The sequence below is a fragment of the Oryza glaberrima genome, chromosome 8 (assembly GCF_000147395.1).
Source record: "Oryza glaberrima chromosome 8, OglaRS2, whole genome shotgun sequence".
Classification (NCBI taxonomy): Eukaryota; Viridiplantae; Streptophyta; class Magnoliopsida; order Poales; family Poaceae; genus Oryza; species Oryza glaberrima.
The window spans coordinates 23,759,168-23,783,131 of record NC_068333.1 but is presented as its reverse complement, the minus strand read 5'-3'; the positions used below and the strand labels follow the sequence as shown (position 1 = coordinate 23,783,131).

Sequence of the window (23,964 nt, the reverse complement as noted above, 5' to 3'; positions counted from 1 at the left end):
AATCATTGGTCAGCTCATCATATCCACTACCGGAATCCAGAACTTTCTTGACGATGGAATCCCTACCGTTAGAATTACTTGTTACCCTTTTACAAGGTTATATAACTAGTGGCCATTACTAATAGACTAATATTAGTCCTAGCGCTACAACTTACTTCGGTTCCGTAATTCTTGACGTTCTGGAGGGAGTACTCATCATTGACCCGTCTAGAACACATTACACACGCACGCACGTATATATAAATGGTATATATGTGCATCTTAGCTGTATTAGCAGATACACACCGGCGAGATCGAGACGCGTACACGTAGGCGACGGCCGGCGCAACGGTAAGCGATCTAGCTGCTCCGGCGAGCCCCACTCTAGCCAATAGCCATGCATGGCCATCAATGGAGGAGCAGCAGCTATAGCTACTGCATGCATATATATATATATGATATATACACACTTTCTCGGTTTCGAAATATAGTAACACAAAATTGATTAAAGATCGATGATCTTAATACTAAGAGTCCGAACAGATCACGCATCTATTCGATCCGTTAATTTCAAGGTTTCTATACTTTGGAATGGACGTAGAACGTACGCAGGGGCGCAGCTACAGGGATGCCGGAGAGGGCCAACACCCCCCTATCCCACCCCCTGCCGCTGTACTAACTTACACATTAGCATATTAATTAGTCCATTATCAATAAATATGATATAGAAAATTAATTAATAAGAAAGAGACGGAGAGACAACGCAAATCAACTCCTCATCTTCATTGCTTCGTGGCTTCACACATCTCTCTGTCCTCCCATTAGCGTCTCACTGTCGAGCATGGTGTCTCAGTTTTAAATTGTCAAACATCCAATGATACAACTAAAGAGCTGAATTCAAGCTTTTTCTATAGCAAAACACATGATGTCTTGTTTTATCGTCGGTATTGCTTACTCTGACTTATGACTTGTCCGTCCTGCCCACACCCCCCTAATTATAAATCCTGGCTTCGCCCCTGAACGTACATATGCGCGTCATCTAGCGTATTGAAGAATCGTACATACTATACGCGGCGTTTATATGTGGTTCGGATCATCAGAGTCATCAGAGACTCTCTATGGGAGATCGATCGAGTCTCGCCGGCCGGCCACCGTGCAGATCTAGGGCATGCAGCTGCAGCCACCTCCATGATTTTTTCAGGAGGATCGATCGATATGGTGGTTGGGCCATTGGTCCCGGGGCCCCACATACGTAGCGATCAATCGTATCTCTCCTGGTATGGTACAGCTTCGTCAGTGCGACCACCAATTTAGTTTACGTTGCCAAATCGATCTCCTCTTTTGCCTCTTCGATCGTCCAATTGTTCATCATTTTAATTGCTGTACGCTCCACACAGTACCCTGTGTGTACTGTGCTGCCCTCTCTGTCGTCTAGCTTAACTCATCATCTGCTTAATTGATTGGTACTAGTACATTAGAAAACCATTGCAATTCTATTATTTCCTTTTTTCATCACCAAATTGATTAACCTCCTTGGTTTCTTGATATTCAGTTCATCTCCAAATGGAATCATGTACCAGCAACTCAAGATCGCCCATCTCATCTCTACAACTTACAGCAAGAGAAAACATTAGCGAGCTAGCTAAGATCACAAACGAGAAACTGTTGCATGCATGCCAGCCATATCATTGATGTGTGAGCATAAGGGTGAGGACAAAGATCACTAAAAAACTAGCTAAACTGACACCAAATCGATCGATCTTGTACAGTCAGATCATACGTCGTCGTCTCGTCACCGCCGCTATCGACGACCTGAACAACGTGCCAAACGCCATCCTTGTCGATCTCACATTGCATATGCATGCTGCAAGATTTCTGAACAATTAGCTGCTAGTCCATGAATAATTATCACGCGGGAGCTAGCTAGCTGGATCGATATATATATATATATATATATATATATATATATATATATATATATATATATATATATATATATATATGCAAATCTAAACAACTTCTCTTCAGCTCTGAATTTTGACTCATATTGTCAGGAACGTCCTCTGCCAACTCAGAAGCGAAAACTAATTGATTACTATATCACTCAAAAATCTCCTGACGATCGAGGAAAATATGGTCTCTCATTATGTTTTTGTCAGATATGTATGAACAATGTGTGTGTGTGTATCATCAAGTTTACTGCACATGCTGATTTACTTCAGCTGGAGCAACACTCTCATCAAGCATGACAAAACCTAGCTAGCCACTTAGCTAGGGGCTAGGCTGAGATATGGACCCCGGGGCCCAATGCAAATTATTTCGTGTAAGCTACAGTTCTAGCTAGCTTAGCTTGGTCCTTGAACACCAACTCACCAAGTTGTCACCACAAAAATATTACTACCAACTAGTATGATTCTGCTCGATTAGTGTATAATTCCACCAATGGTTGCGATCCATGTTTCAGTAGATGTCAATGCAACCATCCGATCGGATACGTACGTATGTGCAGATAAGATCAATGCTTTTCTACATGAACTGCTACTGAATCAAGATCATTTCTGTTGCATCCATGTGTGATCTCAGAGTTTCAGAAAACATGCAGTACTAGTACAAACCAAAGATGAGTAGTAGTACAGGCTACAGCGAAGATCTGCAATTTTGATCAGATTCAGGACGCGTGCAGTATTTGACACTGCCTAATCCTGTGTCCTCCAACTGACACCAAATCTTTTCTGCAGGTCAGAAATCTAATAATAACAGGGCTCCAGTGAAGTTCTTGTTCATGCAGAGCGGCGTCTAGCTCTGTCGCCACCCCTCGATCGCATTCTCACTTTCGTCTTTAAATATCGCTGCAAAGCAAAGAAACACAGTGACAGCGTCGATCGTCTCAGATTTGCAGCAAGAACAGTTTCTCTCCTTCACCTCCCAACAATGTTTCTGTCAGGCATTCTGCTAAATCAGCAAAGGTACGACCAGTACAAGACGAACAAGAGCATCATCATCGTGAGCTTACTATTAAACCTTTTCTGAATCCTGATGACGAAATGTCACTGCAGATCATTGCTTCTTTTTTTTTTCACTCTGTCAAGACCTTGTGCATTCTGATTTGGTTTCTGACCACATTTGATCAAAACATACAAATCTAAGCTGAGACGCTGAGATTGAGAGAGATCATCATCTGGGTGATCGATCGATCCGGCCCCGGGGCCCTTGTGCTTGTGAGCTTGCCATTAAACAGCAACGAGGACATTGGCATCTGCTCACTTGCTCAGCCATGAACTGAGTGAACAGAGGTCGGTGCCGGATTGCCGGTCGTTGCGTGCAGCGAGCCTCTGGTATGATCAGTCATGTGTGACGACGCATCCTAATGCAATCCAAAGGGACAATAAGATGAACTCATTTAGGAATTCAGTTATGCAGTTTGATGCTGAAGGGAAAAAGTAAGATGAACTTATTCGGTTAGTTTGGTGATGAAGGAAAAAAAGGAAGAGAAATTGTCATGCAGTTTGATGCTGAAGGAAAAAGGAAGTCATTCAGTTAGTTTGAATCCGAAGGGGGACAAAAAAGAAGGAAAGTTTGAATTCAAATGTTAGTTTGAATCTGAAGAAGGAAAAAAGAAAAAAAAATTGAATCTGAAGAAGGAAAGAATAAAAAAGTTTGAATTTTTTAATATGAAGAAGAAGAAGAAAAGGGGAAGTTTGAATTCAGATGTTACTTTGAATCTGAAGGAAAAAAAGGGGAAAGTTTGAATTCAGATGTTAGTTTGAATGTGAAGAAGGAAAAAAGAGGAAAGTTTGAATTAATTTGAATCTGAAGAAGGAAAAAATTGAATGTGAAGAAGGAAAAAAGAGGAAAGTTTGAATTAATTTGAATCTGAAGAAGTAAAAAAAAAACAAAAAAATTGGCTTCGCCCGGGTTCGAACCGGAGACCTTCAGTGTGTTAGACTGACGTGATAACCAACTACACCACGAAACCATCTTGTGCTCTGAATCTTTTAAACCATACTAATACATAAACTATTCTATCAGTGCTTATTACATGTCAAAGCTTATTATACAGTATCACTTATCAGTAATAAAACTTCCCACACATGGATGGCTCCAGCAAAACTCTTCTTCCACTTCAACAGTTGAACAACGCCTCACTTTTTCACCCTAGCTGAAGAAAAGCAAAAAAAAAAAACAGTTTCTTCAGCTTCAAACTTCAGATTTATTCAGAGTTCCTCAGACTTGAGAGTTCACAACAGTATTTACTGTTAACCATTAGATGATCTCTCTTCATTTCCCCTGTCAGATACGAGCAATGTGCATATATATGGCACTGTGTATGCATGCAATGCTGATTTAATTTCCGGCAACATTTCATCATCAAACAGACAAGGCCTAGTCTGAGCCTTGTGTCCGGTCCCCGGCTGCATATTGTCCTTGTTGTGCGTGTAAGCTACTATGGAGTTGTAGACTGGTCCTTGAACAGCTATGGACTGACACGGAAAATTAACTCGGCTTTGATCTGCTTGATGATACTCCTAGTTGGTGTGCCAGGAGTCAGGACAAGGAGGACAGAGGTAATGCTGGTTAATTAATCACAAGTACTCCAGTGTCTAGCTAGAGTTTGTTGGGTGGTGCAAATTTCTTTTGGATTTTATTTTATATAATGAATGAAAATATGTTCTTTATATCCAATATTGATATATGCAGCCAATTCTTTTGGATTATCTACGTGATTATAATATAACTTAGATATTTTAATAAATAGATTTAACAAATAGTTTAGAATAAAATTCTCAGCAATGCAGTAGAAAAAAAGTTTTTTTTTTAGAAAACATATTTTCGGAAGCATCGAACACACAATATAGTGAAGTAGCTGAAAAAGATAAGATCAGAAAAACAGGTTGGTACCATAGTGTTTGCAACACTCTAAGGCTTCGTTCGGTTTAGAGGGAATTAGAGAGGATTGAGGGGGAATAATTTCACACCACAATACGTGTGGAATAAATCCACCCCAATCCCTCCCTCACAGGAATTAACCGAAGAAGGTCTAATAATGTACTTATCAGCTTCTGTGTTTGACTTCCATCGAAGTGAATTTTCAGGTTTTTAAAAAGTTTACTCGATGACCCTTGTATATAGTGTAGGGGATCTTATAGCACGGTTTAAGGCCTGAACCATGAGGATTGATCCATATGTTAAAGGGCGTCTTTCTCGACTAGTTTTAGACTTTTAGGGTGTGTTCGGTAGGGAGAGTTTTAAACTCTACCTCTAAACACGTAAAACGAGGTGGTTCAATAACATATGATTAATTAAGATTTATACTTAGCCTAAAAAGTCATGGGTAAGGTCTTTCTTTCGTTTGTCTGAGTTTCTTTTTTTCAATAAAAAAAGATCGGAGAAAGTAGCTCAAGAGAAGCAATGTTGAAGAAAGAAGACTGCAAATTGCTAGTGACATTCTTTTAGACAGGAAGGGTTAAGATTGCTGAAGGAGACTAATTTTTATATTTGTTCCTGATTTGCTAATTAATGATCCAACATGAGAAGTTCCGTGTAACATGGTGGAGTACTGGATTGATGGTCAGGAAGATCAACTGCCCATGAGCTAAGCTCTGCCGAACAGGTAAGCTTAGCAAATTGCAAACCGCAAGAAAACATTGGAATAATGCAAAAGAAAAAAAAGTGGATCAAAGATTTAATGTTCAGGAACAAAAAATGGTAGATCAAATTGAAAACAAGATGAAAACATATCGGAATAACCCAAAAGGAAAATATTTGAAGCGAAAAGTAAAAGAAAAAAAAAGGAAAAAATTTGGCTTCGCCCGGGTTCGAACCGGAGACCTTCAGTGTGTTAGACTGACGTGATAACCAACTACACCACGAAACCGCTTTGATTTGTGTTGCAAACAACATTTATTTGATACTAACAATCTGCGAATTGTACAATATCAGTAGTCCACGAGACAGAAAACCTGAATACATAGCAAAAGAACGATGACAGCTTATTTATTTCAGTTCCTGAGATTAACAATAGAACATGCACACACAGGACATGCTAGAACAATACAACTTATTTATTTCAGTTCCTGAGAGTAACAAATATTTTGCGGATTTCTGGAAAAAAAACAATCAAATATATTGTGATGTTTACATAAATGCTAGAAACAATAGCCTCTTATCACATACTACTGCTGCACAGAGCAAAATAATTCTTCTCCTTAGAAGCAGCACTCCTCCAGCAGGCAACAGCAGCAAAGAGCGGCCAAACTGCAAATAGTACAGGTGAAATAATCAGCAAATTATGTGTTGGGGCCTAATATCATGAAGGTACCAACAAGGCAACAAATGAGGACAACAACTTCATAACAGTGTGATCCAAGTAATGAATACGGATATCACGTCTGATTTACGATGTTCTTATCATTTTTCTAAAAGAAAAATAAAATGGTTGAATGCGTGTTTCAGAACCTTAATCTGTCTAGTATGCCATAAGCCACTGAAAGCTTCATTTTTTTCCAGTATGTTGTCAGTCTATTCCCAGAAACTTGAGAGTCCTCTTATTAGGTTTTGGTGCTAGACTGCTAGTGCAGTACTAGAGTGTGGATTCATAACCAGAATGCTTAGTCAAATTCATAATTTACTCTCAAGTTCTCCGTGTCAACATATACTGAAACTTCTGACGATAATGAGCTGAATGGCCATCTACAATTACAGGATATGTGGCTACTCTCTTACTGTAATTTCATATTATTTCTAAAAGGTTGAATCTAGTCAACTTATAACTAAGAACATCCTACTTCTAGGCTTCTAGCAAAAGTGACATTTTGATATGTATGGCAGCTTCAAGATGCTTTACATTTTGTGACCTTTTGAACTCACTTGCAATTGACAGTATAAGTTGAGTTTACTATGCATATTACAGCATCTTATACTCATGGCAGAACCATTATAGGGAACATTGCCTATAATAAAAAAAGCTAACTTGAGACCAAATCAAACTTCGCCTGATGCAAACCCCGCAAATTCTCTATCCAGCTCATGAAAAAAAAATGAAATACAATAATCAGTAACCTTTCCTACTACTTCAAACATTGCCTGCTGCAATCCCTGCACTCTTCTTCCATTCATGAAAGCAGGAATAACACCCTCCTAACTCTAAAAAAAGACATCTACTACTTTAAGCAAATGATAATATAGAAAAAAAAAAAGAGGCAAAACCATCTCATTATCTAGATGGAAGCATAAAAAAAATATCACTAACCTAACTTATCCTCATAGAAAGCAAACAATTATATTTAGCAGTAAGTGCAACACGGTACATACACCCAAAATCATCTTACCATCCTTTGAGAAACCCAGCTCCAGAACCCTCATCACCACAGTGGTGGTGGCAGTGGTCATATGGCGGTGGCGGCGGCAGCGGCGGCGGGTAGTAAGGTTGCTGGCCCTGATTGAAGTAGCCCTGGTACCCTGGTGGTGGAGGCTGGTGAGGTGGGGGGTAAGGCCCCTGTGGTGGAGGGTACACACCATGGGAGCTAGGGTAACCCTGAGGAGGGTACACAGCACCTGATGGAGGTGGGTATGGATATGGCCCGGATTGAGGATACCCTGCAAATTTCACAGGAGATATATTAGATCAGGCATCAATTTGACATTTTGGTATGGATTCACACCTTCAGGAATTGCAAATCTGAGGTCCCCCCCCCCCCCCCCCCCCCCTAAATTTCAAGAACAGCGACGAACGGTGGACATGGTTAGAACATCTTACTAGACAATCGCAAGAAAAGGATTTTTATCGAGACAAGAAAATTATAAGATATCCGGAGTAAAGCTTGGCTAATTTCAAGGATCCAGCAAAAGGGCCCTCACAAACTTGAATGGTTGACTGTTTATTGCTCAGCTAACTTCTGGATCCAAGAACAGTACTAGATTGGTTCAATCTTGCGGGAAAGTTGAGATCTTTGATAATAAGAGCAGTACTACGTTGCTAGTAACAAATATAGCAAAAAGGATTGCGAAAATCTCGAGAAGAGATGCAGATCTTGCCTGGTGGAGGGTAGGGTTCGTCGGGAGGGACTCTCTGGTAACTCATAATTCCCCTTCTCCTTTCTGAATTCTTGCTTGCTCGCTCGATTGCTTTGGGCTACTTCTGATCTTTTTATTCTTTGAGATATTTGCGTTGTTGCTGGAGACTTTGAAACTGGAAAGATAACACCAGAATTTAATTCATGATGTTTACAGGAGTAGGAATTTTTAATTGTTCCTGGTAAAATTAAAAAAAAAGGAAAGGAAATTCAACAGAAGTCTTTTATGGTTGAAATAGGAAAAAAATACAGTTAACAAAAATCATCAAATCAGCTTAAACCAAACAGGATTTGAAATTTTTTTAAAAAATCAACGAATCAGCTAGAGTAGTTTTAACTCGGTTGGTTAATTAGAACGTATGGCTATTAACGATAATAAGGCCGAAGATTTACTTTTTCCTGGAGGAATCATCCAAGGAAATTTTCGTTTTTGCAAGATCAATTAAAGTAGTATATATACTCCTATATACTAACCAAATAAACGTTGGTAGAGATCGGATATGTAAATTATTTCCAATATCTTTTAAAAAAAACTAACCAAATAAACAGCTAGATAATTACGTCAACCAATGCATAAACGAAAATTTTAGGCTGCCTAATTATCTCGGGGTCTCTACCTCTCATGGGCCTGAAGCCCATTATCACAGTTTCGTAGGCCCATCTGAAGAGGTGTATCGGCCCATCTGTTCACTCGATGTTCCTCTGATCCTCTCCCTCCAAATTAAGGATATAAACCAATGCAAATTAAATTCCAAATGCAGCTAAAATTTATAGGGACGACATCAGAGCTAATTTACTTTATCTGGCAACATCTTTTTTTTTTTTGAAGAAAGGGCAATCTGGCAACATCTTTAGCTATTGATGATATGGTGAATATTCTTTAAAAATGAGATATGGCCACAGTTGTTCTTCTCTAAAAGTGAGCTACAGCACTTTAGTAGTCTCTAGGAGCATATGGAGTCCTTTTTGGACCTATTTCTTTTTTGAAGACTCCTTTTTCGACCTTATATCAATGTCATTATTCGAAGGTACCAACACACATGGCCATGCGTAGTAGTACATATATTTCTCCTACAGTTGTTGACTTGTTGTACTGCTAAAGGAGAACCTGTACTGCACACGACAGAAGTACAGAACCAAAGTCAAAGCATTTTATAGAATTAATTAATTATCTTATCAAACATAAGAATTGTGACAGGTGTTTTTGTCGAGGGTGAACTCCTCAAGCGGGGGACAGTGAGGCCCCCCTTGTTGGTTTGGCCAGGGGTAGCGGGTGAGAATCGAGAACTTGGTGGAAAATGTGATGTAGAGGGGGTCAGGCCCCTCTAGAACAAAGAGACAAAAGGAATTTATACAGGTTCGAGCCGCTGAGACGCGTAATACCCTACTCATGTTCTTGGTTGATCGACCAAATATTACAGGTGCTTGAGCCGTCGAGAAACAAGCCTCGGTTCGCCAAAGAATCGATCCCCCCTCCTCGGTAGGTATGAACTTCCTTTTATATTTCAAGGGGTTACCACATGGGCCTAAAAGCCTATCTAGGAGTGAAAGAGTGCATGCTTTGCAATAAATGCATGTCTTGTTCCTCAAATTGGAAGTTACCCCCACGAGCGCCTTGGTCATAGGGTCTATCAAATCATGCCGCCTGACACGAGGGACGCTCGTGTCATTCGCCATTTAATGGGTGAAAACTTCTGGGTCCTCACTTGCGTCGGGAAACGAAGATCTTGCTCTAATTGTAGCAGACAAACCTACTCCAGCTTTGATGATGAGGGGCTAAAACCCCTGATAATCACGATCTGATGGGACAAGATAGGCTGCACACCGCCTGACACGCGCGGAAGTGCGCTTGACACCCCTGGTCCCATCAATCATTCGACCGGTCACAGACCAGTCAGGAGCGCTGCACGCCGCATGCGGCGCGGCGTGCCCGCTTAGGTCGCCATAAATGCGGGTAGGTGGGCGTCTTGTGGGCATCTTGGAGGCGGCCACCTAACCCACCGAGCGTGGCGACCCACGGAGGGCGTCGGGGGAGCCCGACCCCTAATCAGGAGGAGGCAGCCGCCGCCCTACCTCGGGCCCGACCCCCCTCAGGGGAGAGCCACGTGGTATTGGGGACAGCCTCCTTACTCTAGTCTTGATACCCTCGTATCCATATCACCGACAGTGTTCTTGCTGCTTAATTAATGAAATGATTAGAGAAATATTTCTCGAACTTCTAAATGGCACGATTTTTTTTTTAAAAAAATCTATATATGAATTTATGAAAAACTATTTTAAATCTCCTTTTAATTTAATAATATTTAATTCATTTTTTATTCCTCCTATAATTATTACAAATCATTCGAGGATTAACCATTTAGCAGAAATTAAAAGAAAATTTCATGAACATATGCAAACTCAAACAAGGCTAACTTTCAAGAATGTCATGTAGCTAGGCCATCCAGGTATATGGAACAAAATCCCCTCAGCATAAATCCACAGTAGGAATGTAGGATATTAGAGATGCAATTAAGCCTAGCATGAGCAATAAGAACCACTCAGGCTAGCCAAGGAGACTGCCCATGAACCAGCTTAAAGGATCATTAAATTGCTAATCCTTCAGGGAGGACACAGGCAAGTCATCCTTGGCTATCAGAGATAAGTCCTTACTGCCATCCATGTAAGGCTGCTTCTCTCTTTTGCTTCATCTAGTGTTGGTTACCTTAGCAGCTTAGCTTGAATGGTCTGTACTGCATTGGATTGTTGCTTCCATTCAACATCTATTTATATATACCTTGTAAAGAACAGTATCTGATACTTTGGGTCTATGTAGGGCCTCTATAGAATATCTTATCATTACAAACTTTTAGCTAGCAGCATATAGATATGTTCCAACTTTTATGCATGTCAAACCTGTATATATGGCTTTGCTGAAGACACGAGCAGATGTGTCAAGAAATGATGAGCACACCATATTCTGATGGCAACATATATACATAGAACTTTACACTGGATACATAAGGAAAATAAAGATTTCCTTGGATTTTGTGAAATAAGAACAATTTGACCCCCGGAAAGGGATACATATATAGAGGGATCTGATTCTGATGAAATCCATGCTAAAAGATAGCTGAATGCCAGATAGATCGACAACTCAATGAATAAGGACCAAGAAGTTGGATTGACTTCTGATTTGCTCTATCTAGCAGCTAGTAGTAGTTTTCAGGCAAAGTTGACAAATCATGATGACAATTGCTATACTTAATTAAGATCAATATATAAGGGTGTGAGTATATATATCTTGTTGAATGCTAATCAATTTATACACGTCCTTGGAGAAGTTAAAAAAATGTTCTTGGAGTTTTCTGAATTTCTTACTCGTCAGTATATCTTGTTAAGATAATTATTTGTTTGCATGTATATATATGTATGACATATATCAGTATAAAGTCATATACGCCCAATTATTTTTGATTAGTTCATCGGTTCGATCAACATCGCCATAACTGAAGCCTGCATATCTTTCACAGATCATCGAACAGAGAGTAATTTAAATTTTGTTTATACCATGCATGCATTTCATAGCAAAACAAGAAGTTCACCAGATTATTTTTCCAGAACATACAAAGATATGATAATGATGCAGGCAGCCGGCCTCTTTGCACGGGATGCTAGTGCTCGATCGCTAGCTGTTTGGTTGAGATATGATGCTTTCTGAATTGCAACTTTCAGGCAAACGGTTTTGCCAAATGCATTAATTAATAATAAACTAAAGCAGCGTGAAAACACAGTAAAGTTTATAACATGGATGGAATTAAAAAGAACTGAAGAAAAAAAACGTCAAAACACAGTAAAGTTTCATTAAGCACTTGCATAGTTGCATTATAGCCAACTTAATTGTGTTCTTTCTTCTAACTGAATATAGATCATTTAAATAAAACGAGATTTGATAGGAGAGACGTCCCTCCAGACAATTTTTAAGAAGAAATTACGAGCGCGTTAGGGATTGAACATATGACCTCGGGGTTAAAACTACACACCTTGCCACTACACTATTAAGTGCATCTCATATAGATCATTTGAACACACAGTCCATGAATAAATCAGACCTCCATCTTTAGTTCCAGACTAGTCTACCGATATCATGCAAGTATCTATGCTGGATCAACGTAAATCAGCCCATTTTTTTTAAAAAAAAACACCGTGAGGGTGTACTTGTATTTAGAAAAGGGAAAACTGTATAATATAGCGGCTAGGAGTTACAAAACAGATGCTAAAAAGAAGGGGAAGGGGAGGGAAAAACAATACTCTCTTCTTTTTAAATTGATCATCATATATATATATATATATATATATATATATATATATATATATATATATATATGCACCAATACCAAGAATAATTTAAATCACATCAATTAAGACATGAGGTGCCTACAAATCGGGCGCTCGATTTTTTTTTGCAAAAATCGGGCGCTATTCCACCAAGTAGTTCGAAAATGTTTCAATCGTTTAAAAAGTTGAAACACAACGAAATCACCTCATGAAACATTTTGCTACAACGTATGAAACAAACGGTTTCCAAAAAATCAGATGTTGTTTCATCGTATATAATGTTTTAGCAAATAGTGAAAGAATGTTTTAGTTTACTGCAACATTTGATCTATACATAGTGAAACATTACGAATACACTTGCTGAAACATTGTTGGTGGAACAAAAATTGAAACGGATTCCCTTAATAGAGCGTTTCCATAATATGTGGGTAATTTGTTGCAACGGCGCATGTGGTTGGGCGTGTGGTGGGAGGCGCGCGGGGAGGGGCAGGAGCCCGATTTTTCTGGTGCTGATCGGGCGTCCGATCCCCAGCATTTTCGATTAAGACACCATGCACACATTCTCCCACAATGCATGCATCAATTAAAACACCATGCCAATCACACCTTAGCATGCACACATTCTCACATGCTGCATTAATTGTATTATGATGAAATCCGTGTTCATGCGGTTATATGATGATTAATTTGAGAAATTTTTAATTCTATTATATGATGGTCAATCTAGGATGGATGGAGTACAATGTTGCCGGATCAATGTAAAAAATCAGCTTTGGTTGTATGAGAAAAGTGAATTACTTCATATTGAAATGAGTTTTCATTACATCAAGATGTGTTCAGGGCATAAATTTGACCATCAAGGGGAGAACTTGATCAGTTCTCAAAAAAAAAAGGAAAAGGGGAGAGCTTCAGAACTCAGACTTCTATTGGTGTAAATCATGTTCACTAATACCACAGTACACTGTACACACCAGAAGTACTCCGTTTACACACAGAGATATACAGTATATTATTGTTTGAATTTGACGTAAAAAACTGGTCCTTTCGATCAACTTCTTCAAGCGCAATGGCCAATGGGTGATCATCCTGAAAATTAAACAACTTGTTCCAAGAAAAAATGCAGTACTATACAGTCAACTGTCAAATTAACCAATCTTGAGTAAGAATTAAAATAGTACTGCATGCGGGGACGCATGCAGAAATTGTAGGAAAACAGAGAACTGAAACACACCCAGAAAAGAATTCTTCCACCGTTCAGTTTTAAGACTGGCTTACTTGATAGACACACTCTCATCCTATACTATGTTGCTATATTTTAGAATAGAGAGAGTAACGGTTTGGAGGAGCATACGACTGAAAATTATCTTTACTTTCTGAAAACAATAAATTAAGAGGAGTCAGATCATTACTATCAGGTAGCAAAACCATGATCTGAAGATCATATCGTTGGATCGGAAGATCTGCGTTCGCGAAAAAAAAAAACCATGATCCCCATAACCGACTCTCGATCGAGCTCAGATTAAGAGACTGATGCCTAGCATGGAGGATAAGAGGCAGCCGGGCTAGCCAAGGAGACTGCCTGTACATATATATGCATGAGCCTGCAAGCAGCTTGATCAATCCATTGATCACACACATATATATATAGATATACAGGCAAGTCATCCTTGGCTACCAGGACTCACTCTCATCACCATGTAAGGCATCATCTCTAATTTCTCTTCAATAATATAATTCCTCTCTCATTTTTACTTCACATTTATATATCTTCATTTGCATTGTCTAAGGCATTTGGGCACTTGGCAATGGACTGTGTATCATTATTGTATGTGTCCTGCAGTTTGCAGTGTAGGAGTGCCCATGGCCACCTATTTATAGCCCTATCTGACTGTTACTCCTAACTATTTCTGCAAAAGCAGAACACTTAGATAGAATAATGCAGGAGTTGAGGCTTTCTGCTAGCTATAGCTCAATTTTCGATCTATTCTTCTCTCCTTTTTGCGCTTAATTAATTACAAAGCAGCAGGAATATGTTCTTCCTCATGATTGGAGTCGATCTCACTTTTTTGAGCATTCTTCGTGGTTTCAAAGTTGGGAATCTAATCGTACTATATATTTATCGTCGTCGTAGCATATACTCCCTCCGTTTCGAAATGTTTGACACCATTGACTTTTTAGCACATGTTTGACCGTTCGTCTTATTCAAAAACTTTTGTGAGATATGTAAAATATATGCCTACATAAAAATATATTTAACAATGAATCAAATGATAGGAAAAGAATTAATAATTACTTAAATTTTTTGAATAAGACGAACGGTCAAACATGTGATAAAAAGTCAATGGCGTCAAATATTTTGAAACGGAAAGAGTATATGTAACGCCAACGATATATCCGTATATCAAGCGAGGTTGACATGTAAGTTGACCTATGCCAGTATATATCTTCCTACAGACGCAAGCGCTCATATATTCGTGCATATTCAACCCAAGTTATAACCATGTCTTAGTTTTGTGATTAAGCTAGCTAGCTACTTACGGCGCGAATTTTAAATTTGGTTATTTGAGTGCTAAGTTTCCTATTTGATAGGTTAAGTTCCTAATTTAAAAGGGTTGCGCATATATATATATATATATATATATATATATATATATATATATATATATATATATATATATATATATATATATATATATATATATATATATATATATATATATATATATCCGGTTGGATGTAGAGGCCGGATAAAAAATATAATTCTCTAAAAAAAAAAGCTACTTACGGTACACAGATACCACATTCAAAAACACTCATGAGTGTGTGCCTCTCCTTGTAACTTAACGTACGCAAGACTCTAGATTCAACAAAACGGAGGCTCCATAATAATTTTTGGGTGTCACATACCTGATGTCGGAAGGGGTTTTTGGACACGAATGAAAAAACTAATTTCATAACTCGCCTGGAAATTGCAAGACGAATCTTTCGAGCCTAATTAAGCCATCATTAGCACATGTGGGTTACTGTAGCACTTATGGCTAATTATGGACTAATTAGTCTCAAAAGATTCATCTCACGATTTCCATTCAAATTATGCAATTAATTTTTGTTTTTATCTATACTTAATACTCCATGCGTGTTTCCAAAGATTCGATGTGACGTTTTTGGGAAAAAAATTTGGGAACTAAACCATGCCTAAATCCGTAAGCCTCTCACTAAGGAATCGTAAAAAAATATTAGAAGCCTATCCGTATATGCATAAATGCGGTCATCAATATAGTATTTAGAAACTAATGAGTAGAGTAATGTACCTACGACTCCACCACTCCACCACTGTATCTACATTACTTCTAGAAAGAATGTTAAAAATTCTAGTGAAATTGGCTTGATGTATTCCATTTCAAGAAAAAAAATACTACCTCCTTTTTTAAGAAAATATGACACCATATTTATTTTTATATATTTGATCATTCGTTTCATTTAAAAAATATGTAATTATTATTTATTTTATAGTGAATTGTTTTATCATCAAATATACTTTAAACATTACTTCTATTTTTTCGTATTTGATTTTTTTTAATAAGCCGAATAACCAAAACATATGTCCAGAAGAGTCAATGGCATCATATATTAAAAAAAAGAATATTATATTAAGAAAAATGTAAAATAAACTAATTGCATGCATATTGCGGGCCAAGCTGCATATATAGATTGGCAGTGATCAAGGGGCGGCATGCTCGAATGGAATAGTTCATGCTTATCCTTCTAAAAGGCAATAATGCTAGCTAGCTGACCTTGAGAAAGTTACATCAGAAATCGTAGTCATATATTATATTATACATCGATATCATATCATGCATGGTGGGTGTGTGTGAGAGAGTGAGTGAGAGAGAGATGAATATATGGCAGTTGAAAAGCTACCTAGGAGTAGCTAGTATCTATGAATTAAAATATATGAATTAAAATATATAGTGCAAACAACATATACAGTGAAAATCTGAAAACTGTAAAAGTTTTATTTATGATGACGTGGAGAAATCTCATACATCCATTTGTATATCATATTATATTTTTTTCATGGTTTCCACTACATATTTTTTTTCCTAGTATCTGGCTTATGCATGCATGCCTCTTGGGATTAATTGTTTTTAAATATACATGTATTTACAACAGGGATGAATGAATGGAGAGTGTCTGATCAATGAAATTGCTGGCAGCTTCAACTTGTACATTTCTTTACTTGAACCGTCCAAATTAAAGATGGCCTGTTGAGTTTTATTAAAATTCCATGAAAACAAGGTTGTATAGATATTAATTAACAGATAGAATATCACAAAGGACCACTCACAACGAATTAGCTTCTTGTCGTAGAAGCAAAAATAATAATTTGTTGCCTTACAAATTGAATTAATGTTAAATAATATATGTTATCCACTTGTCATATATCTCCCACCAAGTTGTTCTCATATGTTTAGAATATTAAAATATTATAATTTGCCACGTAGATTAAAATAAAAGGAAATTTTCCAAACATCAAAATATGCAGCAGTTAGCTGCAGCACCAAACGAGATTATCGTAATCTTTCTCAAACATAGTCTAAATTGGTAGAGCAATGCACATGTAGTTCACTTTATAAGAAAATTTGGCTAGCCAAATTTGACCATTTTTATTTTTCTACAGCAATTATATACATGAAGCAAATATGTGATACTATAATTTCTTTCTATATATTATATGTATGAGCAAAGCTTTCTCAAACAACTAAGATATACTGAGAAATTTGAAAGTTTTTCTAATCAGGTATATATAGTGGCTATATATTGTATGCTGCTTAATATAAGATATTTATTAACCGGTTCTTTCCTTCTTTTTTTTTTGCATTGACATGGTATCCCATACAACATATTGAATGGTTATCTTTTTTTAATTGTATTACACAAAATTACCTAAAGTAATAGCCTTACTCAAGAAATTTTAATGATGGCCAATCAATACCATTTTCAATAGGCCAAAAATTTTAATATATTCAAAATACAAACCAGCAGTGATACTCCCTCGGTATTTACATATATGATGTTGTTGACTTTATTTGGTCAAACGTTTGAAACTTTGACCATCAATATTTAGTTGAAAACATAAATATTATATAGGTAGATTTTTCTTTAAGTGATTTTACAATATTATAATTTTGTTATATATTATTGTTATATTCTAATACTTCCTTCATTCCTAAACATAAGTTCTTCTAGCATTAAAAATATACACAAATATAAGCATATATCTAGGGCAACATATCCTATGCACACAGGCCCTCACGTGTACACACGTGCACACCAACTAAAAAATGTCACCAAAAAAACTAGAAAAAATCATACACATACTTTCAATTGTATTACACTTAGGGTTAAAATCTTAACATCAAATTCATTATATTTTAGCCGTAACAAAAAAAACAAAAAATCTGACAGTTTTAAGGTTGCAATTTTGTCAGAATTTTATCTTTTTTGTTATTCTCTATGTAGAATGAATTTGAAGATGTGACTTTGCACGTAGATGTAATACTATTGAAAGTACATGTATGAATTTTCCTAGAATTTTTTGTGATAATTTTTAGTTGGTGTACACGGTGTGTACACGCGAGGGCCTGTGTGCATAGGATACGCTCCCTATATCTAGAGTACTAGTTATATATCCCACCAATTCATCCTCGTTATATTTAATGTTGACCAAATCTTACCCCCTAACCACCTCTTATTTCATAAGGTGTACCATATACTTTTTTCTTCTAAATCCTAGTCTTCTTTCCTACTAAATAACCTAGAAATGCTTATATTTAGGAGCGGTGGGAGTAGAAACTAGATGACCAAAGTTGCTCACAAAGACTGAATAAAGCTAATAATATCATAAATTTAAACATTAAGGTAGTAATAACTCCAATAGCTTGCATGATTGCATGTATTCTAATGTGAATTACACAAGAACCGAGGAAACACTTATCAATTAATTATTGTAATGATGAAGTTGCTAGGTATATATTGTGTGTTATATGTCTATAAAGAGAGGTTAGTCGCGGTCCATATTTAAATTGACTCATGAATATGTTTGTGATCGAATTCGTACTTCTTCATGCATGAATATAATCATGTTACCATGATACACACTTCACTTGAAAATGCAATTACAAGAAGCAAGAATGAAATTAAGTTCTACTATATTACTAGAAAGTGTACAGTGATCTTGTTGCACAAAAGATCTAGCTAAGCTACAAACAAAATGTTATTACAAGACACCCTTTTCACTTAGAAAAATAAAAACAATAATAAAGTCAGAAAGAACGACGAGCTAGTAGCTACAAACATTAACACATTATTACATACAAAAAAACATATAGTGGCAACCTAGCTAGTTATGCCCAATATTTGTACGTCGTGTTCTTGCAGCCATCCGATTCCGATCCACTGCAAAATAATTAAGACCTCGTTCCTGTATTCTGTCCAACAGAATTAATAATTCCACTACCAATAGAAACCATTATAACATATATCTTCAATAAACATATATAGTTAAGCGCCACTTGATGAGCTAGCTAGCTGCCCCTCTCATCAGGACCAAAATAAAGTAAAAAAAGAAATGTATCGTATAGAGATACATACACATACACACATATATATGATTACATATATATTTACATTCGATCGTCATGGATGATGGATCCAAAATACTACATCCATTAATTCCTAAATATATATAAGGAATTAATTCTGCCTATGTGGTGGGTAGAAAGAAGCAGCATCAAAGTACAACACAAGATCGCTCGACCTGCATACTAAATAATATAATCTGCATATATATGTATATCATTAATTTGATTAATTATCACCTGTACCTTAATTAGCCGCGCACCAGCATGCATTGATTCTTCAGAACAGATCGGCATAGATACAGATGAAGGAGAGATGCAAGCCTAGCATAAGTGACAAGAATCACTCGGGCTAGCCAAGGAGACTGCCCATGAAACCTGCTGAAAGGATAATTTTCTGAATAATAATTAATGATCCTTACACACAAGGACACAGGCAAGTCATCCTTGGCTACCAGAGCTAAACCCTTATCTCCATGTAAGCCTTGCTCTCTTAGTACAAAAATAGTGTACATATATAGCTTTAGATATATCTCTACTCTCTGCAACTCTTCAGGACCATGGATGACTCTAGCTAGCTTAGCTTGATCTTGTGCCTGTTTGCTATGCATGCTTCCATCCACCAGGACCTATTTATAGTGCAGTGAAAAGCAACTGTGACCTAATTTTATTCTAAAGGTCCATATAATTAAAAACATATCAAGAATATCCCTCATCATATTGTTCATGCAGAATATATTCTTTTGCCAATTTCAACATACATGCATGCATATCTGCATATGTATGCAGCTAGCGCATATTGCTGGCTTAGCAATAGAATGCATGGATGATTAATTTATATATTCATTTTCTATTTTTTTAAAAGAAAAGAAAAAGAAAAAATATTCATCTTCTCTTCTCAGAAAGCAGTGGATGACAGCTTCCTTCCATCTTGGGAAATCGGAGCTTTGCATTGACCCCCTTTAGAAGAAGATTTTATGCTGGAATATCTGTTCTATATGGATGGCTAGTTACCCAGACGCGTCAAATTAAAATTGCATAACTAATTAGCTGGTATTGTCTTGGAATTGGATCCAGTGATATATATATCTACCCTGGCCGCCCATAGCTTTTGACCTGGAGATACTCGAACAATATGATCATGTATGATGACATTGATTTTATGTTTTTTCTATTTTGTTCTGATCTGCATACATGCATGGGTCTTTTTTTTTCCGGTTTATGTTGCGTATATGCTCTTCGATCAGGATTGGCAAAAGAAAGCAAAGTTTTCTCCTTCCTTCAGCGTATTCTTATCTATGCCTCCTATTCCTTCCCCATTTTTGATAAACCATGCAATATGATTAATAGAAGTAATAATTAGCTGATATTGTGGTGGAATTGGATCCAATAATATATCAATCCGGCCTGGCCCTAGCTTTTGATGTAGATACTCGAACAGTATATATGATCTTTTGTACAGTATATATGTATGATGACAATGATTTTATTCTGTTCTATTTTGTTATGATCTTCATATGTGGGTCTTTTTTCTAGGGTTATGTTGCGTATATATATATGCGCTTAGATCAGGATTGGCTAAAGAAAGTAGAGTCTTCTCCTCCCTTGAACGTTTTCTTACATCCTTTCTTTCTATATATAAAGTTACAACTACAAGCTCTACATGCGTGAGCCGTAAGATGAGCCGTTTTAGATCTCTTCCATGCTTGATCTCAACCGTTTATATTGTGTACAATTATTATTCTCTATTAACTACTAAATTAATCTCCACTCTAACTTATGTTGTACCCACTAAATGTAGTTATTGGTTGTTATGCTTACTTATTTGTTTAAAAAACGTTTCATCCTGATTGTTTACCTACAAGTGCTCGCAGCAACCCGCGGGGTTTCAGATGAGGACATCCTCCACTATTACTCGCTGGCAAAGACGCCAAAGTCGGGCGGCGACCATGTGAGCTTCTGAATAATCCCACCTTACTTAGCTTGGGAAGAGGAAGCCACCTTAAAAGGGAGAGCCACCCTTCCCCTATTGGACTAGTCTTTTAGGGAGATTGGGCCTCTCCGCTAGTGGGTGTGCTTAAGAACTGTGTTGGGGTCCGGGCAACCTTAATTTGTTGGGCCTCGGCCAATCCCACATGGGCCGGATTGTTATCAAGCATATACATCCTATTCCTTTCCCATTTTTTAGCAACAAACCATGCCTTGCCACTTTTGGTACGTGAAACCCCTCCCTATGACAAGTGAGCCCCACTACCAACAATGGTCAAAATTAAATTCATGCAAGAGAAAAAGGGATGAGTTTAATCCATATTTAGAGATAAAATGGATATTATCTGTACAATTGAGATACAAAAATTAAACTAATTAATAATAGTTTGAGGGACGGGAAATATACAGCCTTAATGTGCACTATATATGTGCATATTGATTTCCTCTATAGTTTTTTTTTGAGGGGGGATTTCCCTCTATAGTTTACCTTTTTCAAGTGAAAAGCTTACAAAAAGAAAATGAACTGGTTTGTAACTTTGTGTTGCAAAAGGGAATGAGCAGTTAAAATCGGTTTAGCTAGCTTTAATTAGCTAATGCTCGTAATAATTCTTTTCTGCAAGGAAAATGCTAGCACTTAGTACTAGATCAATAGAAGTATAACTAAACATGAGCATGCAGCAGTACAAAATTGGAAAAACATCAAACATTTTGTTCAGAACTTCGTTCCAAAAACAACCACGTTACAGTACATATCTATATATTATTGTATTAATTACACTTTGTCAGATATTCAGCTCAAACATAAGAGTTTTCCCAGATTACAAAAATGTATATATGTCGACACATGCATTACGCACTAGCTAGTACTGATCCTGTAGACCAACAGAGAAACGAAAAGTAAGTTCAGATGCGTGTACATTCAGTCGTCCGATCGTCAGAACTCTGAACTTTGATCACCAGCTAGCTGATCAGTAGCATATTTCTTCAGCATCTGCAAAAGACGATATGCCGTACCATACGTGGCGCAATTGATCTATCGAGGCGGCGGTGCATGCATTGCTCCGGCGACGGCGACGGCGCCGCCGCGCCGACCATGCAATGTGTGCCCCTGAACAAAAGGCAGATAGCTAGTGATCAGCTAGGCTAAGGGAATCTCTCTATCTTGTCTAGCTTTTGTTGTTTTGGAAAGTATATATTTAGCTTAGCTTTGCGGCTATAGCTGGATCATCTCATGCATGTTCACGTACACAGCTAGTAGCTTTAACCATTTTGGCATATCTATGTGTGTGGGGATGATTGATCATTGTCTCATTTCTCTGAAGCCTGAAGGTATGTTCAGACATTCAGTCCCAATCTAGGCATCTAGCTCAACCTTTTCTTGCTTTCTTTTTTCTCACTTTGCATTTTATGCATGCATGTGTCAAGAAAATGGCCATGCATGTATATGTTTGACATTCCTGTGATTTGAAAGGCGATGGGAAATTTATAGCAGCTCTTCCTTTTCATTGTTTTCTGAATCTGTTTCTGCACAAAATTCAGAGATAGGAGTACTAACTCACAGTTTCAGATATAGACATAATTTAACAAGATGGGTTAAAAAAAATCATAAATAGCACAGGATTAAAATGACAAAAATAACTAGGCTCTCAAGAACGTCCGACAAACACTGAACATGAACAGCTCCAAGTACAGACAGTAGAAAAATATCAACTACATGAAAAAAGTTCAGACTTGCATTGCCATCAATTTACAAATTGCATATGCTCCGCATTGCTGGCAAAATTAAAACTAATTATCAGGTTTCACATTGCAATTGTCCGCGCCTGTGTTCGTCGATTCTCTGAAATATTTGATCTTTGTGTTCTTTGCCAAGCTGGTCTGTTTTCATATCTGTTCTACCAATAGAACCTGTTGCAAACATAACATGATATGCAGTTAAGTGTGAGATCAGGTCAATCCTATAATGCAAAGATACCACACGCATATATATATATATGTACTGTTATGAATAACTTTGCAGCAGTGCTCCCCTGTAACTGTAACCTGAAGATGATCAAACTGTATCTCTGCATGTATAGATTTTGCAAAGAACTGATAAATGCATCAAGAATTACTTTTCCTTCTGAAGAAAACGTAGTTAATTACATATCGATCAACGAGATGCAAGCCTAACATGAGTGATAAGAGCGACTCAGACTAGCCAAGGAGACTGCCTATGAACCAGTTCAAGGCTCATTTTCTGAATGATCCTCTACACAAGGACACAGGCAAGTCATCCTTGGCTACCAGAGCTACACCCTTATCACCATGCAAGCCTTGCTCTCTTCCATCTCCAGAAATTAACTTCCCCCCCCCCCCCCCCCCCCCTCTTCTTCTCATGCATTAATTCTGTGTTTTTTCTGTGCATATGCATGGCTAATTGCTAGCTAAGCTCATTGCAGTTGCCTGCTGGTTCATGGCAAAACAACCTGCTTCAGGGGCTATTTATAGGCAGCTTGCAGTGCAGGAAAGCTCATGTTTTTGCGTCCAAATAGCATCTTTCTTCATGCATGATGATAATCTTTATTCAGAGAACATATTCGAGATAAATGGTCAACCCATTTTGATAGAGACACTAGTTGCTGGGCCTCAGTCTGGAATCCCTGTCTATCTAGCTACTAGTGGCTCAAGCAGATAACTCTCTCTGAATTCATGATAGATGCATGCATGGTGATCATACGACATATATACAGATGATCACAAAGACCAAACCAAAACTTTTTGCATAGATTAAGCAGCATCAACATGTCAGGTTTGGTTTCCTAAGATCTATCCTAATGTCAGCCATTTAGCAGCCAATTTTGACAGTCCAAAAGGAATGTTCACACTGTCAGAATTCAGAAATCACTCCTTATCTCTCTCTTTGATAGCTAGGATCCAATTAACCCTACATTTCTTGGGTGATCGTTGGGCCTCACTTGTAATAG

General features: G+C 37.5%; 1 protein-coding gene, 2 long non-coding RNA genes and 2 other non-coding genes across 5 annotated transcripts; all 5 read right to left on the bottom strand.

The window, feature by feature from the left end:
• Positions 1-3,881: 3,881 nt before the first annotated feature.
• On the bottom strand, positions 3,882-3,955 carry TRNAV-AAC (transfer RNA valine (anticodon AAC)). The gene has a single exon. It is a non-coding gene; the product is annotated as a tRNA-Val (tRNA).
• A 1,825-nt stretch (positions 3,956-5,780) lies between these two features.
• On the bottom strand, positions 5,781-5,854 carry TRNAV-AAC (transfer RNA valine (anticodon AAC)). Its single transcript has one exon. It is a non-coding gene; the product is annotated as a tRNA-Val (tRNA).
• Positions 5,855-6,020: 166 nt separating this feature from the next.
• LOC127781506 (cysteine-rich and transmembrane domain-containing protein WIH2-like) lies at positions 6,021-8,173 on the bottom strand. Its single transcript, XM_052308465.1, has 3 exons — positions 8,014-8,173; positions 7,308-7,575; positions 6,021-6,234 (listed from the first exon to the last, which is right to left on the bottom strand). Exons 1-3 carry the CDS (start codon positions 8,057-8,059, stop codon positions 6,186-6,188), a joined length of 363 nt encoding a protein of 120 aa, XP_052164425.1. The 5' UTR covers positions 8,060-8,173; the 3' UTR covers positions 6,021-6,185.
• A 10,386-nt stretch (positions 8,174-18,559) lies between these two features.
• Positions 18,560-19,596, bottom strand: LOC127782966 (uncharacterized). The gene is made up of 2 exons (XR_008019243.1): positions 19,256-19,596; positions 18,560-18,859 (listed from the first exon to the last, which is right to left on the bottom strand). It is a non-coding gene; the product is annotated as an uncharacterized LOC127782966 (long non-coding RNA).
• A 2,993-nt stretch (positions 19,597-22,589) lies between these two features.
• LOC127782920 (uncharacterized) lies at positions 22,590-23,359 on the bottom strand. The gene is made up of 2 exons (XR_008019234.1): positions 23,113-23,359; positions 22,590-22,906 (listed from the first exon to the last, which is right to left on the bottom strand). It is a non-coding gene; the product is annotated as an uncharacterized LOC127782920 (long non-coding RNA).
• Between the last annotated feature and the right edge of the window lie 605 nt (positions 23,360-23,964).

Coding starts and splice junctions, on each gene's coding strand:
- LOC127781506 (XM_052308465.1), bottom strand. CDS start 8,059: ATGAGTTACCAGAGAGTCCCTCCCGACGAACCCTACCCTCCACCAG. Junction 7,576..8,013: donor CGAACCCTACCCTCCACCAG/GCAAGATCTGCA, acceptor TGAAATTTGCAG/GGTATCCTCAATCCGGGCCA. Junction 6,235..7,307: donor GCTGGGTTTCTCAAAGGATG/GTAAGATGATTT, acceptor TACTATTTGCAG/TTTGGCCGCTCTTTGCTGCT.